This window comes from Camponotus vicinus, unplaced genomic scaffold (genome assembly GCF_025532165.1).
Source record: "Camponotus vicinus isolate PSW18456_S1 unplaced genomic scaffold, iyCamVici1.0 SCAF_2, whole genome shotgun sequence".
Taxonomy (NCBI): domain Eukaryota; kingdom Metazoa; phylum Arthropoda; class Insecta; order Hymenoptera; family Formicidae; genus Camponotus; species Camponotus vicinus.
Genome location: NW_028141956.1, coordinates 8,149,860 through 8,168,703, shown reverse-complemented (window position 1 = coordinate 8,168,703; position 18,844 = coordinate 8,149,860). Strand labels below are relative to the sequence as shown.

General features: G+C 40.3%; 1 protein-coding gene across 10 annotated transcripts in view; it reads left to right on the top strand.

Annotated features, from left to right (window-relative positions):
* Nucleotides 1-18,844, top strand: part of Zfh2 (Zn finger homeodomain 2) — a 320,913-nt gene that overhangs the window by 222,987 nt on the left and 79,082 nt on the right. For 9 of the 10 annotated variants that reach the window (XM_083089617.1, XM_083089616.1, XM_083089619.1 and 6 more), the window contains 4 exons: nucleotides 1,373-4,653; nucleotides 7,623-10,450; nucleotides 10,844-13,576; nucleotides 13,719-14,193. In XM_083089617.1, coding sequence (XP_082945743.1) covers nucleotides 1,563-4,653; nucleotides 7,623-10,450; nucleotides 10,844-13,576; nucleotides 13,719-14,193 — 9,127 coding nt within the window. In that variant the 5' untranslated portion in view covers nucleotides 1,373-1,562. Of the gene's footprint in view, nucleotides 1-1,372; nucleotides 4,654-7,622; nucleotides 10,451-10,843; nucleotides 14,194-18,844 lie in introns of those variants that run through there. The other variant, XM_083089625.1, reaches the window with a different exon arrangement.

The following is an 18,844-nucleotide window of genomic DNA, read 5'->3' as shown; positions in this document are numbered from 1 at the left end:
ATTCGAGACCGCGATTCCGCGTAATTGGGATTAGATTATTAGAGTCCTGTGCGCCTCTGTACCCCTCCTCCCCCGCCCACTTCTCTCTCGCTCCCGGCAGGAATTCGCATCATCGCGCACGTTTCAGTGGAAACATGGATTATGCTCCCGTGAGCGTGATATCCTCCGGCCCTTCTCCTTCCCCTCTCCCTTCTCGCGGTAATCAAAGCGACCGACGTATCTTGTTTTAGGAGACGCGCAAAACGCGTTTAATCTTTTTCGCGCAGCACTCTTCCTAACGTAGATGAGTGATATGTGTGTACATTTGCAGTTTACAATTCAATCTGTCTTGAAATTGGACGATCTCGACGAAGTAGGAATATTATCTTTACGTTGAGTCAGCCTTATCATTTGTCTGATTTTTTAACTCGTTTCAAACATATGTGTACGTCGTATATAATGATTTGAAATTTTTACTCTTACGATTTTTAACAGACTTGATTCTTTTTTTTAAATCGATGAAGGAAAACGCAGAAGAACAATTTATGTGAAAATTGCGACAAGTTTAGATTCAATAGCACGAAAAAGTTAAAAATAAACCTACAGAGAAAAGTTAATTCAGAATAAAATGTTACTATTTGTAAACGCGAACAATGCTCTATTTCATAGCACAGTATATGACGAAAATATATCTATGTTGACAAAGCGGAGAGAAAGACATATGTATATAAAAGAGAAGGGACGAAGAATCTTGAATCCGCGCGTGTACAGACGAGCATTCATTGCGACGAGTTTGCCATTGAGTTCATTTCTTCTTTCGTTCTCACATTGCCCGTACGGAAACATTGATATTCCGTCGATAGATAAGCTCTCGGCCGATCGATCGCAAACACAGCTGGATTCACTCAGGTAATCCGAATACAACGAGCCGTTGTGTTACCACGACGGTTCTCTGCGGCTTTGTGTATCTTACCCGCCGTCTTCTCCGGGCGATCCTCTGCACACGCAGCTTGCTGCGGTTCTGCGTATTTCGCTATCTTTCGGCTGTCCTCGGAAATGCCGACTCTGTTTGACCGGATTAACCGACTAGACGATTCCTAAATATGCCGTTTACGAAGTCATTCTCTCACAAGCGAGCTAACTAGTCTCATCTGACGGATATAATTCGGAGAGTATTTTTAAAGTATGTTATATCTCATTTTTTTTAAACTAGATGACATGTGTAATATGAAACATCAAATATATATACAAAATTATAAAAATATAAAATATATATATATATATATATAATTATTTCTTAAAATAATAATAAATATAATTATTTCTACATATAAATCTTTAACATTAAATACGTATATATCAGTCTTAATGGTTGATCTTTATTTGCTTGCAGGTACGACCTGGGCTTACGTCGGGGTAGCTAGTGAACCCTCTCTCGGTGGCGAAAGGAAGAATAAGACGGGGAGGCAGTCGGCGAGAAAGCGGGCGAGTCCGCGTGGAAGAAGAAGAAGAGGAAGTCCGGAGAACGCAGGCGCAGGCACCGTAGGTGATGTGAGGCTGGCGCCCGCCTCACGTCTGGGGTGATGCCCTCCAGTGAGCCTCATCCCCCGTACCACCTTCAGCACCACAATATTCCTCCGTCGCATCTACAGCAACACACGCCGAGCGCGATCGAGCATCAGTTCTTTCAGCAGCTGGTGGCGGTCCATCAACAGCAGCAGCAACAGCGACAGCAGCAACACGGCGGGCCCTTTCAAAATTCCACGTACGCGCAGAAGCAGGAGATGAGCCCGGAGGAGGAGGGGGGCCGAGGGGGTGGGTCCCCCCCGGCGGCTGGGGCTGCGTTACATCAGCCCCATCACCCCCGCACGGCCAGTCCACCTTCGGGCACGGAACCCTGCACCCGCGACGCGATACCGACACCTATACCTATCGCGGATACCACCACCACCACTACGACCACTACTATGACGATGCAATCGCAGGGTCAACAGCAACAGCAAGGCCCTAGTCCGAGTCCGAGTCCGACGGGCGGTGACGTGGAAAAATTCGACGGTAAAATCGTCTACAATCCGGATGGGTCGGCCTACATCTTCGAGGGCGAGAGCGAGCTGAGCGAAGATGACTCTCTACCCGACGGTTGTATCGTGGACGGGCGCGGTGTATCGGTTCCTCACTCCTTAGTTTTCCCGCAAATTGCGAACGCATACTATGTGTCGCGGCTATACGCGCATCAGGCCTACCAGCAGCAGCAGCAACAGCAACAACAACGTTCGACAGCCCAACAGCACAATCCCGATCTTCCCGTGATGCACAGTTACCGGGTGATCAGTTATAGGAGCGCAGAAGGTAGTAAACAGCAACTTGCTCCAAAATTCACAGAGCCACCATCGCCTGCATCAGTACCCATCAAACCTATCTTAATGTGTTTCATATGTAAACTCAGTTTTGGATACGCGAAAAGTTTTGTTGCGCACGCTCAGGGCGAGCATCAACTTACTTTAATGGAAGACGAACGACAGATACTCTCACAATCGACGGCATCGGCTATCATTCAGGCTGTGGGTAGAGGAAAGCAGCCACTTGTTAGTTTCCTAGAGCCTGTCACGAATTTGGCTTGCGCTCAGGCGTTACCACCGCAAACACAAGGTCAACAGCAACAGCAGCAGCGTAACGAGACCAACGAACACGAGACAACGACAACGAACACACCAGCGAGCACACCTGGCGTACCTAGTAGTCCTCAACAACAACAACAATCGCAACAGACTCAGCGACCCTCGCCAAGCACTCCCACAACGCCAACGTCACACTCGAATCATCCTCTCACATACAATCATCAACAGCATCAATGGACCGGCGCACAGGTTAGTGCCGTCTCTTGGGCCAAGGCTCCTGAAATGCATTACAGCTCACCACCGCCATCGGCTTCGTCAGCTAAAGGATCTCCATCTTCGTACGCGCTTACTCATCCACAGAATCCGCCGAGTTACAGCGGCGGTACTACGATAGGTGTATGTGCGGATCATATGCAAGGCAGGCCGAGTGGAGTAGAGTGCGGCAGGTGTGAATTAATATTAGCTACCAGTCGACTCGCTGGTGCCACTGGACCACTCGCTGGCATCCACAGTCGAAACTCTTGCAAAACTCTGAAATGTCCTAAATGTAACTGGCACTACAAGTATCAAGAGACCCTTGAGATACATATGAAGGAAAAACATCCGGAAAACGAAACATCCTGCATATATTGCATCGCAGGTCAGCCGCATCCTAGGTTAGCGCGTGGTGAGACCTACACTTGTGGTTATAAACCATACAGATGCGAGGTATGTAATTATTCTACCACGACGAAGGGCAACCTCAGTATACACATGCAAAGTGACAAGCATCTGAACAACATGCAAGAACTGCAGCAGGGTAGCGGAGCTGGCTCCGCTACCAGCAATCCCTCTTCGTCTCAAGACACGCCATTGCCAACACGGAGTCCTCACCATCAGCAGAATCACAATCCACATCTGGCCGCCCAGAGTAGTAATCAGAATAAACCGAAGCATTCGTTTCGCTGCGACGTGTGTAACTACGAAACGAATGTCGCGCGGAATCTAAGAATACACATGACGAGCGAGAAACACACGCACAACTCGCTTGTTCTGCATCAGAATATCAAGCACATGCAAACATTGTCCGTGTTGTCCCACCATCATCAAGCGCAGCAGCATCATCAGCAGGCGCAACAGCAACAACTCGAACAATTGCTTCACTTAGGCGGTCTCGACAAACCGCAACATGCGGAGGCGGCATTAGCTGATATGGCTTACAATCAAGCGCTTCTGATACAAATGATGACCGGCGGTCCACTGCCACAACAGCTTCCGCCTGAAATCATGGCGAATATGGCTGCCATGACTAATCTTGGCGGCGATGTTGGACTTTCGCCGGACAGCATGGAACCACCGCCGGAACCTGCGGACCAGGATCCCTCTCATCTCTATCACTGCTGTGTCTGTAACAACTTCGCGACGGATTCGCTCGAAGCTCTAGGTCATCACCTAGCTGTCGATAGAACGAGAACTCGCGAAGGCGAGATACTTACAGTGTTAAACGCACACTTCATTTGCAAACTCTGTTCCTATAAAACCAATCTGAAAGCGAATTTCCAACTACACTGCAAGACTGACAAGCATCTGCAGCGGCTGCAGCACGTGAATCACGTGAAGGAGGGTGGTCCACGTAACGAATGGAAACTCAAATACTTGGCGTCACCCACGAGCGCTGCGCAATTGCGTTGCCACGCGTGCGATTACTATACTAACAGCGCTCATAAATTGGCTCTACACGCCGCCTCGCCCAGGCACGAAGCCGCGGCGCTTCTGCTCCGTCATCTTATCGAGGCGAGTAACAACATCCAAACTCCTGGAAAATTATATCACTGCGCTCTGTGCGTATTTAGTGCCAAGCACCGATTGCCGCTCCTGCAACACGTGAAATCTATGCGACATTTTCAAATGGAGCAGTTACATCAGCTTCACAGGAGAAGCAGTCTCCAAGGAAACGAGACTCCGCACACGGATATCAGCGACGTGTTTCAGGTAATGAGCGATCCCGATGTGCCGCCCACGCAACAACCGAGTCCGACCACGCCAACGACACCCAACGCTACCAGCACCAACAATGGTGAGTTATAACAATCTAATAATAAATAATTACAACTATTTTATATTTCTGTCATACTATATATATATGTAGAATTTTTTTTATATACGTACATTAAAACTAAAATATTTTCAACATAAAAAATTATTTGTTATATATTCTTCGTTTCTTCAAGAAATAAATTTCTTTAATCGTTTTTTTTTCTATAGAGACAGCTGTAAAGAGATGCTTGAAAGAGCATTTCGATATTTTTCAATTTTTTGTACATGAGGTAATTTTTTTTTAATTACTTTTTTTTAATTATAAACTTGTTTATTTTATATTTTAACAGGCTCTATAATTAATATATAATTGATATATCATATATAATTTTTTTATATTAGATATATTTGAAAATAATATTAAAAAAAATATCTCGGCACATTGGAAAAACTATAATATACAAAACAGGGTAGGATTGTGCTATACATAATTTCTTTTATGGCAAATTTCTTTTATGTTGGCTTGCACCGTACATTAATTTGCGCGAGCAAGGAAAACTTGCAACTACATCCTCATAATGATTTCACTGGTCTCATTATTTTGTTATCTCACAATTAACCGGCAATGACGGTAATTTTGCATGGCATATGGCCGTGGCGTGTGCCGTCACTACCGGTGCGCACAATACTGCGTGTTCTTATGTATATATATTAGGCCTGTATTTATATAAATATACGTGGAAAAATTAAACCAGCAAGCACACGTTGCTTCGCGCGCTTTGCAAGACAACTGACGATCGTATCGTGCAAGTAAATTTTCGGACAATGCCCTACAGGCCGTGTTCTCCTTTAGCCTTTTTTAATCACCTCTTCTTTCATTTTTTTCTTTCCTTTCTTTCGTAGAAAACCACCGTATCGATTCGATGCGGCCAATCTGTAATTTGACATATTATTGTTGCGAGACCGGCGTGAGAGCATCTGCGACGCGTGCGGAAGACAGACTGGCCGTTGGTTCCTCGTCGCCTTCCTCTTTTTGATACGGCCGGAAAACTTTCTCTCCGCGACGGCGATACGTACGTGCGTGCGTGTTTTGCTTGCGTAAATCCTTCCGTTCGTGCACCGAAACGACCGGCAGAATATATAATTGCCCCGGTAATTTCTTCGCGAATCGGTCACCGGGTGGACCGCGAGAGGAAGAATCGCGAGCGCGGTTCTCGGATAAGTCCAATCAATTTAATAGCGTCGCTAGAGAGAATGTCTGCGATACACAACCGATGGTGCGTACGTGACACTAAACGCGAACTTTACGTTACGCAGCATACTGTGCCATAGTTTAGCCAGTAGTATCTATAATTTACTTTCTCCTGTGGCGTTTCAAGCTAATGTCTCGGGGAATGAATCGCTACGAAATAAATGGCTGTCTCTTGCGCGCGTCTGAATACTAAATGCCCAAGTTTAATATTGCGCCGATTTTTTATTGGAGCAAATCTCGGTGAAATCGAAACATAAATAATCTTACGATAATAATAATATACATGATAATTAGCTAAAGGAAACTGTAATTGTGAAATTTTCTACGGTAGGTGGAAATTTTTACATTTACATTTAGCCTTAAGTGCTTTCTTTATCACTCTCTGCACATATAAGTGATTATATACCATGTCCGTTTTTAATTAATGGCCGAGGAATATCTATTGCAAAAAACAAGTTTGGACGCGAAAAACAAATTTCAAGACGCACATTCAGAGATTCGTAAATACTATAATAAATGAATCGTAAAAAAACTTTCTTTTTTTCCTACATATTTAACATTGGAATTTCCATTTTGTTTTAATTTCACATTAGGATGTTTCGGTTGTAAAATCAAAAATACAGATCAATAAATGTCAATGTCAATTTAAGGACGAATTGTGTATAATAATGTAATTTGAGAATTTTACTTAGGAATTTCCGTTATCTATATTTCTAGAAATTTTATATACATTTGAAGACATTCCCCAAAAATCCTATTCTCATATATATTTTTATGTTCTGAAAGAAGAATAAATATTTAAGACAAAATCCTTCAAAATGGCCGATTCATAGACATATATTATGAAAGCACGAATGATTATTGAAGAAAGTGCATTCAAAACAGGACTTGATAGTATTTAACAGGTTTCAGCTACTAAATGATTTAAATAAGTAATACCAATTAAACGTTACAACAATAAAAGAAAAAAAATATTTTATTTAAAAAAAATGTTAATTTTAATTTAAGGAAGACAGTGTTTATCCAGTTATGAAACCATATGGCACAAAAAGTATGTTTATGTGTTTTTTTTTAAACATTGAATTAACATTTAGTTTTCCCCCCCTCCCCCCTCATGTATTTGGCTACATTTGGATGCGTATTACTGAGCTGCATCTCTGAAGATTTTCATTATAATGAACAGATTTGTAAAAAATTGATCATAAGTGATTTCTAAGAAAAACATACTAAAATAAAAAAACATGATTTTACAGAATAATGTTTCAGATTTTGTGATGTTTTTATATATATTCACTATTTTTTTATTTAGATTTTTTCCAAAGTATATAAACAGAAATTTATATAGTTAAAATTAATTGAAAGAAATATACTTTGTTTTATCAAAATTAAAAAAATTTTGATATTTTAATTATTTTCAAATAATCCTTCTTAAATTACAAATATATTAATTGTGATTTATGAAAAACATCTTTAAAAATCTTTTTAATAAATATTTAATATCCTTAATAATAACTTAAAGAACTTTTTTAATTAAAATATAAAGAGAAAAATCTGTTGTTTTGTCACACACTTTTTTTAAATAGATCAAACAGATAATTTTTTTTAATAGTGATATGTTATTAACATAATTTATTTTACATTAAATCAGAACATTAATAGTTTTTAACATTTTTAATACGAAGATTCTTAATAATTAGATATAGATATTATATTCAAAAAGAATCTGCGAAAAACAATTTTTTTTTGTCTGATTTCAGAACGACGAGAGGAAGGTAGTGAGTGCAGTAGTGAAGTGAAACAAGAACCGGATAATGATCCAGAACCGGAAGTAGAGCCGGAGAATGATCAAGACGAAATTACGTGCCTATACTGTACGTATCAGCCGACATCGCGAGAAGAATTACGACAACATTTGCAAGTGGCTCACATTCATGATTCGGAAGAGAAAACTGAAACAGTGAAGGAAGAGCCGACGCCGGAATTATTATGCCCCTTGTGCCAAGATAGTTTCAAGGAACGTCCCGCTCTTGAGAAGCACGTGATGCAAATTCATTCTGTTAATAGCGATGGCCTGCAGAGGTTATTACTGTTAGTAGACCAAAGTCATTGGCTGAATAACAATCCGAGAAATACTTCAACGCCGGCTGTAACAGTTGCAACGATGCCAACATCACCCACGACAACGACAAAACCCCATCAGGAAGAAGACATGAGCGAACGGAGTGGCAACGATGATATCGAGGAACTTACCAGAACTGTGTGTACTGTGTGTGGTCGAACTTACCGTTCTCCCGAAGATCTTCAGCAACATCATAGAGAAAATCATCCAGCTACTATGCTCACTTTAGCAGTTAGCGAGAAACATGTTTACAAGTATCGTTGCGGACAGTGTAGTCTCGCTTTCAAGACTTTGGAAAAGGTTCAACAACACTCCCAGTATCACGCGATCAGAGAAGCAACCAAATGTACCCTCTGTGGACGATCTTTTCGTTCGGTTCAAGCACTTCAGAGACACTTGGAATCTACCCATGATCTTCATGAAGACGAGTTAGCTCAATATAAACAGAACTTAGTTCACAATCCATTGTTTCAAGCGCTCACGGAAGAAACGTTGAAGAGGCAAAGCGGTTTGATTAGCGAGCAAAATACGGAAGATGAAACCGGTAGAGGTGACGAAGAGGAAAGTGATGCTAGTGATTCGTCCCCATTGCAGAAAGAGCAACGTCTACTAGAGGATTATTTAAATAGCCAAACAATCGCCGAAGATTCTTATCATGATCCTAGCCGAAAATTCAAGTGTCACCGCTGCAAAGTAGCCTTTACACGTCAGAGTTATCTTACTGGTCATAATAAGACTTTATTGCATCGCAAAGGTGAAAAAATGTCTTATCCGATGGAAAAATATCTGGACCCTAACAGGCCATATAAGTGTGACGTTTGCAAAGAGAGCTTCACGCAAAAAAACATACTTCTCGTGCACTATAACAGCGTGAGCCATTTGCACAAGCTAAAGCGAGCGATGGCACAGGAGCAAGGTAATAATAATACGTTGATCTCGGTAGTACCTCCAGCCAGCCCAACCGAGTCGCCTGATTCCCAGCAGGATCAGGACAAGAAACCTTACAAATGCAACATCTGCAAAGTCGCATATACCCAGGGCAGTACCTTGGATATTCATATGAGGAGCGTTCTTCATCAAACGCGTACTAGTAAATTGCAGGATCTTGCAGCCAGTGGTCAAGTAGATCTCGCTCGGCCATTGATTGAACAACCATCACCAATAAGTCCAACTAGTTCACCCGTTAATAGTAACGCTAGTAATGCAAGCGGGATGCTTTGCTGTTCGCGCTGTAGTGCTTTGTTCGTCAGTCAGGAACAATTGGCAACGCATCAGCAATTATACTGCATTTTTAGTAATCCACTGGCATTATTTCAACAATTGGCATCGCAGCAATTGACTTCATCTACTCCGGCTAAGACACCGCCTCCTACATCCACAACGCCAGGACCGCAACAACATATGCAACAAGCCACGCAACATTCGTCGCAGGATATTCTCTCTCAACCGCGACACAAAACTTCACAAATGTACAAACATCTCCTAGAGAGTTTCGGCTTCGATCTCGTAATGCAATTCAACGAGAATCACCAAAGACGACAGCGCAAGGAGGAGGAAGCAGCTGCTGCTCTCCAAGCGCAGCAAGAACAACAAAAGCAGGAGCAACAGAAGCAAGCTCTCGCTGCTCAAGCCGCGCAAGAGAAAGAGGAAGAAGCCGAAGAGACTCACATCGATGATGACGTGATACCCGAACTTACACGCAGCACTTGTCAGCACTGTAACAAAGAATTCAGCAGTGTTTGGGTTCTGAAGGCTCACTGTGAAGAGGTTCATCGCGATCTTGTACCACGTGAATTTCTCGAAAAGTATGCACAGCAGTTCAAGTGCGAATACGAGAAGAAAAGCGTAGTAGTGACTGTTGCGACATCTTCATCAACTAATACGGCACCGAGAAGTTCCACGCCCGCTGCTGGACAACCACAAGATCTCAGCTCTGATAAGGAATCACGCGAAAAAGAAAAGGAAGAAAACACTGAATGCAAGGAACGTATCAGCCGAACACCAGAAGCCACATCGACCACTCCAGCGACGACTCCGGCATTGAGCAACACTCCGGTTTCAAGTACAGATTCTGCGACACCGACTGTATTGCCTACCAATTCGCACCATATTCCACAGCAACAACAGTCACAGCAGCAGCAGCAACAACAGCAACAGCATTCACAACTCACATTTGCTCAACAAATGTCCGAAATGCAAGCTGCTTTGAACGCAATGGCGGCGTCGCAACTGCAACAACATCTGCAACAATATCCAGGATTGATGATGGGAATGATGGGATTGCCATTTTCATTGAATGCTGTACCCGCTTTGGCAGCCATGAATTTACAGCCGCCTCTAGTGCCAATGATGTTACCACCACCACCGTATGATGGTGCTGCCGCTGCTGGATATCCACCGATTAATCAAGCGGATCTTCTTGCTAAGCAGCATCTTGCTCTTCAGCAACAACAGGCGGCAGCAGCGGTAAGTAGTGAGATATGTGTTTGTGATATTTATTTCATGTTTACTCATTTATTATTTATATATATATATATATATATATATATATATATATATATATATATTCATTTATTTATTGATATAAATCATTCTTTGACAAAAAATAAAATTACTTGTAGTATCAAACATTAATAATGTAGCAAGAAATAAAGACATAATCACAAGGAGATTAGACATATTTAAAAGAATGTTTAAATTTACGTGTAAAAGTGAAAGATTATCTAGAAAAGATATTTTTTTATATTTATCCATCAATCTATATCTATCTTCTGTATTACATAACTGTCGAATATTAATTGCATATATCAAATATTAACAAGCGGAAAGAAAGTACGAGCGACATTTTTGACCTTTCAGGCGAATGCAGCTGCATCTCAGAAACGAGCGCGTACGCGTATCACTGATGAACAACTAAAGATACTGCGCAAGAACTTTGATATTAATAATTCCCCTGGTGAGGAACAAATTATAGAAATGGCCGGTCAGAGCGGTTTACCGCCTAAAGTTATCAAACATTGGTTCCGAAATACGTTATTTAAAGAGCGACAACGTAACAAAGATAGTCCTTATAATTTCAATAATCCGCCAAGTACCACTCTGAATCTCGAGGAGTATGAAAAGACCGGTGAAGCAAAAGTGACCCCATTAAACACCAGCGTATCTGGCAGTTCCTCCGATGATAAAAGCCCAAATAAACAAGTCACGCCTCCGCCATCTATGCAAAATACGAGCACGTCGCAACTTACCGAGATTAAGCAGGAGGCACCGGAACAATCACAGTGCCAACAACAACAACAAATTCAACAACATCAAGAGGAGCAGCAACATCATTCCCCGAGTAGCTCGGGTGGCCAACAATCGCGACCGCATTCACCTGCACTCAGTATGAGTTCTATACTTTCGGGCATCCATCATGATATTTCATCCCATCCCCCATCAACCACAAGCGCCCCGAGTACTCCGATGTTACCACCGAAATTGGCGCCACAAAATTTTGCCAATCCCACTCCAGGAACAGGTAACGTAGTTTCGAACGCGATTGCTGCCATGGCACTTACACCGCAAAGATCTTTGAGTCCGGGTCGCGGACCGACGGATTATTCTTTCGGCGGCAATAGTAATGGTAGCAATACTTCCGGTGGCAGTTCCGGAAAACGCGCCAATCGAACGAGATTCACCGACTATCAAATAAAAGTTCTTCAAGAATTTTTCGAGAACAATGCGTATCCGAAAGATGATGATTTAGAGTACCTCAGCAAGCTTCTTGGCTTAAGTCCGCGCGTAATTGTGGTGTGGTTTCAAAATGCTAGACAAAAGGCACGTAAAGTTTACGAGAATCAACCCGCCGCCGAGCCCGTGGCAGCGGGTGGACGCGAAAATGACGATGGTTCTGGTAGATTTCAAAGGACACCGGGATTAAACTATCAGTGCAAAAAATGCCTGCTAGTATTCCAGCGATATTACGAGCTTATACGCCATCAGAAGACACACTGCTTCAAAGAGGAAGATGCTAAAAGAAGTGCGCAAGCCCAGGCTGCAGCGGCTCAAGTTGCCGCAGTTCTGAGTTCTGAAGATAGTAACAGCAGTTCTACTACAACTACAAACAACACAGTAGTCAACAATCCATCGACTGCTCCTGCGCTGACCGAACAATTACAACAACCGTTGAACACCGCCACGCCTCCTCATCAGCAGCAGACATTGTCTCAAACGCATCAACAATCCCAGCAGCAATCGCAACAGCAGCAGTCGCAACAACAACAACAATCACAGACGGAATCGAAAGAAAGTAGCTACCAGTGCGAGAAATGCAATTTGGTGTTCGGACGATTCGAACTTTGGCGTGAGCATCAGCTAGTACATATCATGAACCCGTCCCTGTTTCCGCCAACTTATCCACCTGATACACCTTTCGGAATTCTGCAACAGCAAGCACTTAACGCTACCTCCGGGGTTACAACAGAAACTCCTCATCCGCTTATCGCTATGATGCAGAAAAGAAAATACGAAGACCCCGAGGAGGGAACGGGCAGCGACAACCGTTTAAACTCGGAACATAACGAGCAACCAAAGGACAAACGTTTGCGAACTACGATACTTCCGGAACAACTAGATTATCTCTATCAGAAGTACCAGATCGAGTCTAATCCATCGAGGAAGATGCTGGAAACGATTGCCCGCGAAGTCGGCTTGAAGAAACGCGTGGTACAAGTGTGGTTCCAGAATACACGCGCTCGCGAACGCAAAGGTCAATTCCGCGCCCACAGCCAAGTGATTAATAAGCGCTGTCCGTTCTGTCCGGCACTGTTCAAAGTAAAATCTGCCCTAGAATCTCATCTCAGCAGTAAACACGCCGATCAAGTAGCTCGCGGTGAAGTTAACATTGACAACATCCCGGATGAAGAGCTCTCGATGGAATCCGCTCCTTCAAATTCTAGCACTCCTCATATGATGCCACCATTGTTTCCACCGATCAATAGTGACATGGAGGCATCTATAAAGTCTTTGAAAACCTCTTATTACGAGGAAATGAAGCGATATTTTAGCGAGTTGGCGCACGCCAGTAATGGAAAGCAAGAGATAGTGAATCATCAAATCCTCAGCAACAGCGCCGAATCACCGTTAGATCTGAGTAAACCGGTCGATCTCAGTCGACCTGTGAAACTGACTTTGGGTGGTCTAAGTAGTCTTCTCGAAGAACAACATGGCGCTCACTTCCGCGGCGGCAGTGACTGCGGACCCCTGACTGATTTATCCGAGCGCAGCATTTGCGATGACGACAGCATGAGCGAAACTACGGAATTCCTAGACGATGAAAGTGGCCCAGCGAGTCCGGCTTCAAGTACTCAGAGCTCGAGGCAAGGACCCGCTAGCGGAGGCACCAATAATACCTCTGGGCCGCCGGTGACCAGTGCACAGTCCAGTGGCGGGAACACTACTAGCCAATCCGGCGGCAAGCGGTATCGTACGCAGATGTCAGGCACCCAGGTGAAAGTGATGAAGTCGCTGTTCTCGGATTACAAGACACCGACGATGGCCGAATGTGAGATGCTCGGCCGCGAGATCGGCCTACCGAAGCGGGTGGTCCAGGTGAGCATCGATGGTCCTCGTGCGAGCCCGGCTCCGAGCTCATAATAAATCGTTAATAATCCACGAGGAAGCTGTTATTTGGACGCGCGCGCGTGTCTAATCTCGATCCAAGTTTACGGAGACTAATGGAGACGAGTTGCAGGTGTGGTTCCAGAATGCCCGTGCCAAGGAGAAAAAAGCTAGGCTAGCGGCGGGTCTGCCGGCCGAGAGCTCAGCCATTCAACCGCATCGTGGACCAACCGGACCAGATGAATGCAGATTGTGCTCTGTACGCTACTCGGCCAAGACCCCGCTGCAGGAACATGTCTTCTCGCGGCGGCACATCGAATCGGTACGCGTCGCCGTCGAAGAAGGCAGTCTGGTACCGCCAACTCCCGGGGCACCAATCGTGACCGGCGGCGGTGGCAGCGGCAGTGGTGGCGGCGGCGGTCCTGGTATCAGCAATTCACCGGTAGTCGCCACTACCAGTCAGCAAATCAGCCAGCAGCAGCAGTCGGACGAAAATTTGATGTACGGATCCGTGTTCCTCCATCCCACGGCAATGTTCCAGTCGCAGCAACAACAGCAGCAGCAGCATCCCGCCGGTGCTGCGACCAGCGCAGCTAGCACCACTACCGGTGAGTGTCTGGCTGACCTCTTAGACGACTAAACGACGCCGGTTCGAAATTTGTACTAATTTAACAGTTATTTATATTATATATACATTTGCATATACATATGTATATATATATATATATATATATATATATATATATATATATATATAACGCACTTTTCAACATAATTGTGATTTACTCGACTTTAATTGCCGACGCGTGAAAAATTTTTGTCTGGACTTTTGGAATGATTTTTATAAAATTTTATTTCAAATTTATCGATGAGTGTGGATCTTTAGACGTTCGCAGTAAAATTGAAATTAAACTACGAAATTTTGAATTCGCGAGCGTTAAGTCGTTTATAGCGTTAAATATGTCTCTATTTCGGATATATTATTATGTATTTTCTATGTATATATTGCGATGATATATTGTTAATAATTATATACTCATTCATAAAATTGGCCTATGTGATATTCTAAAGGGCCTATTTGAATAAAAATAATGCAGATTAAAATAAGTAAATCTGAGACAAGATATACTTTTATGTATATATACATATGTACATATATATATAAATACATACAAACATAAATATAGACATATATATCATAAATAATATATTTAGAATTAGGCAATACTAAAGTTCCTTTAGTTATCAGAAGATAACTATTAGTTTAAGAACGAGATTGCAAATAGCATAAAAAAGAATACTAATTGAATTAAATAAACTCGGAATTCAAAGCCAAAATCGGGTGGATTTGAGAAAAAATGTGAATATAAGAAAAAATGTGAATATAAGAAAAATACATCACAAACGCGATACAAAGATTAAAGAATTTTTTTGTTTAAATAATTTAATTATCGCTGTTGAGTAATAGGAAATGAATTTCAGTTTCTGTAAATCGTATTGTACAGTTAAAGAGAAATTCACAAATTATATAACAATTCTATATTATATATTATATTTTATATATTATCTGTTATATTTCTTAAAAGCGCGCGTCATTCTTTTATTTAATCGATTATTGTACGAAGTGCAAACCTACGGAGCTTTCTTTCGATTGACATTATATTATCGTCGTTATCTCATCGTTCATCATCCTCCTTGCGAATTCATTCCAATATCATCACCCTTTAAATTTCTTTTCTTTCGCGCTACACGCGTTTTGTTTACTGTAAATACTTCATAAATTCTCGCTCCTATCCGGAGTCCGAATCGGAACCCGAGCGAGAGAGCTCTCTCTCTTACGATTAACTTTTATTTAAGTAAACTCTCTCGATTATAAATATACTAATTCTACACATCTAGTTTACGAACAGTCTCAATACAATAATATCTGCTATTAACAACGTCATACATCGAAAACTATACGCAACATCTTATATCATACGCAAGTATATTTCATTTTTTTTTATATTAATTATTTATGAAAATTTTTTCTTTTTTTTTCTGATGTGGTCACGCTCTCGTCTGCCAACACGTCCGACGAAATCAGAAACATTATTAAATATCACGTGTCACTATCATCCCGCTGCCGGTATATTATATCTATATATATCTTTACTTTGTTGAAATCTGTATATTTGCGAGAAATACACATCTATTGCGTAGTAACTGAGGTAACAGAAAAGACGATCCCATGAGATCCACGAAGTATATTTGCGTATATTAGAAAAACGAATCATAATGCTATAAAAAAATCGGTTTAATTATATTGAATAAAATGAAAAAAATTACGAATGTGAATTAAAGCAATCTTATTGTTACGTATCAAATGCAATACAAATTAATATATATGTATATTATAATATACAGACATATTTATTTATGGTGAATCAATACACGATATAATTTGTTACGATATTGGCTTTAATTTAACATTTGGCTTTGGAGATAAGAAATCTTACACCTTATATCTCAAGGATTATGTGAAGAAGCTAGTAGCAAGGCTAGAAGAAAAATTAGCTAGGATGAGGTAAAATGAGTAAATAATTACCTTGATTATCTTTTTCTGCAAAGACAAGATATATATACAGAGTGATTCTGAACAAACGTTTGTCTTTAAAATATCAAATTCTTGAATGAATTCTAAGACGATTTTTCCTCTTGCAAAATTTTGTCCGGAGCTTAGTTTTTAAACTATAAAGGAAAATAGTTGACTAATTACGGAACGAATACGAGAGATAGACAGGGACGGCGCGATTCACCGTCCGATATAGGTGATTACGTGGGGTGCTCGCCGCGATCGGCGTGTGTGTGTGTGTGTGTGTGTGTGAGAAAGAGAGAGAGAGAGGATGCGCGCGCGCGCGCACACACACACACACACACACACACACACACACACACACACACACTGATTGCTACACTCATCGCGTATAGCAATCAGCTGATCGCGGCGAGCGCCCCACGTAATCGCCTATATCGCGCCGTCCCTGCCTACCTCTCGTACTCGTTCCGTAATTAGTTAACTATTTTCCTTTATAGTTTAAAAACTAAGCTCCGGGCAAAATTTTGCAAGAGGAAAAATCATCTTAGAATTCATTCAAGAATTTGATATTTTAAAGACAAATGTTTGTTCAGAATCACCCTGTATATATATATATGTATGTATATATATATATATATATATATATATATATATATATATATATATATATAAATAATATTTTCGGTGATGGCTTTTCGTTACTTAGCTACGATTCGAAACTAGACATGAAGATGGTGTGTGTATATTGAGAGAGAGAGAATACATTTATATATTTACTTTACTTAACCAGTGATATAATTGCGAATTAATTAATCAGAAACATTTTTCTAGAGTTGAATATTACAGAATCGTGTAAAATTTAGATTAGATTTGCTCTTTTTAGATAGTTTTTATTTTGTTCTTTTTGCGAGAAATACGTACAACATTTTATAAAATAAAATAGAAACTTTTGAGGCTCGAATATATTATAGAAATTATATGTAAACATCATGCAAAAAACGTAATGCGTAAAGATTCTCATTATTCAGATGCATAATAGATACGTATCAGAGAGAGGCGTAAGGGATGACATCGTCAACAATTTTTTAAATTTTTATCACGATGTTATGCTAAAATAGCGAATAACTCATTTTCAAAAAAATGGACTTGGAATAGATAGCAATATTAATGCATTCATTGATTGATGCAACGACATTAACTTTGAATATTTGGCGATGTGCATCCGTTTACTTTTTTCTCTCTCTTTCTTTTTTCAATTTATTTTATTTTATGTTCATGGCTGATGAGGGTGTGGCTTCGCTTTTCGCTTTCTTTTCTTCATATAAAATATACACACTCATTTATATCACGTACATATAAGCAGACTCATAATGGACTCCATAATGTTATGTATGTCGATCGCTATTATTTTCTTACTTTGTGTATATATGATATAGTTTATTATTATTATTATTATTAATTTGACTATTTTTAATTATTGTCATTATTATTGATTAATTATATAATAATAGTAGTATATTATTTTGTGTAATTAGTCAAGAGAATAATAATTAATATTATTATATAATTAAACAATAAAATGGTAATTATGCTATTAATCACCCGATCTTCTTACTTTATGTTATTAATATTATATTATTTTTTCTCTCTAGTCTATAATAATAAAATTGTATTACACGATATTACTTTTTTGTTTTTTTCTTGTTTCAATTTTTGTATCCCCCATCCCGAATATCCTTCTCCAATTCCTACCATCAAGGAGCCATCAGAAACGTTTTGGTAAGTCGCGATTTGTTTTGAATTTTTATCATTTGATTAAATACGAAATCGAAATAAATGATACGGTTATGATTTTGACTCGCGCGCGTTGAGATAAACTTTATCTTTACATTGCGATAAAAAAATGATGTGCATGCCATGAGTAAAGGCGAACTGTATTCTTGGAGATACTTGGTGGAAACATTTCATCACAATCAGAATAAATCGTATTAATGATATTAATGTACACGTAATTAATATACAAATTAATATATATGTATATTATAATATACAGACATATTTACTTATGGCGAATCAATGCACGATATAATTTGTTACGATATTGGCTTTAATTTAACATTTGCCTTTGGAGATAAGAAATCTTACACCTTATATCTCAAGGATTATATGAAGAAGCTAGTAGCAAGGCTAGAAGAAAAAGCACCTGATCAAGTAGAGTTTTTAAGACTAACATAAATATTAGCTTTTAGGATTTCGATCTGATCGACATACATGGCATTCTAGCTACTAACCAAGCCTATAACTTCGATCATATGACGAAATCATAAGTCAAATTAGTAGCTACAAACTGGGAGACTAACTTGCATCCGCCTAAATAAATTAAAAGTGACAGCGAAATATACTGACGTGACATATTCGCTTCAAACTCGTGTTCATCACTTACCACGTTTCGATTGTTCCTTACACAATTATAATTTTTATTTTTAATAAAATTTTTTCATTGTTTATAATTTTTAAACAGTATAATTACATTTACTCTTAATTTTTACAGGACGAATAAATATAAAATATTGTAAAAACAGACTTTAATATATTGAGAGAATTAAAATTTTTAATTATATTTTCAGAACTTTGAACTATGAATTTTAGTTATTTTAGTTTAAATCTATAGATGCATTTGA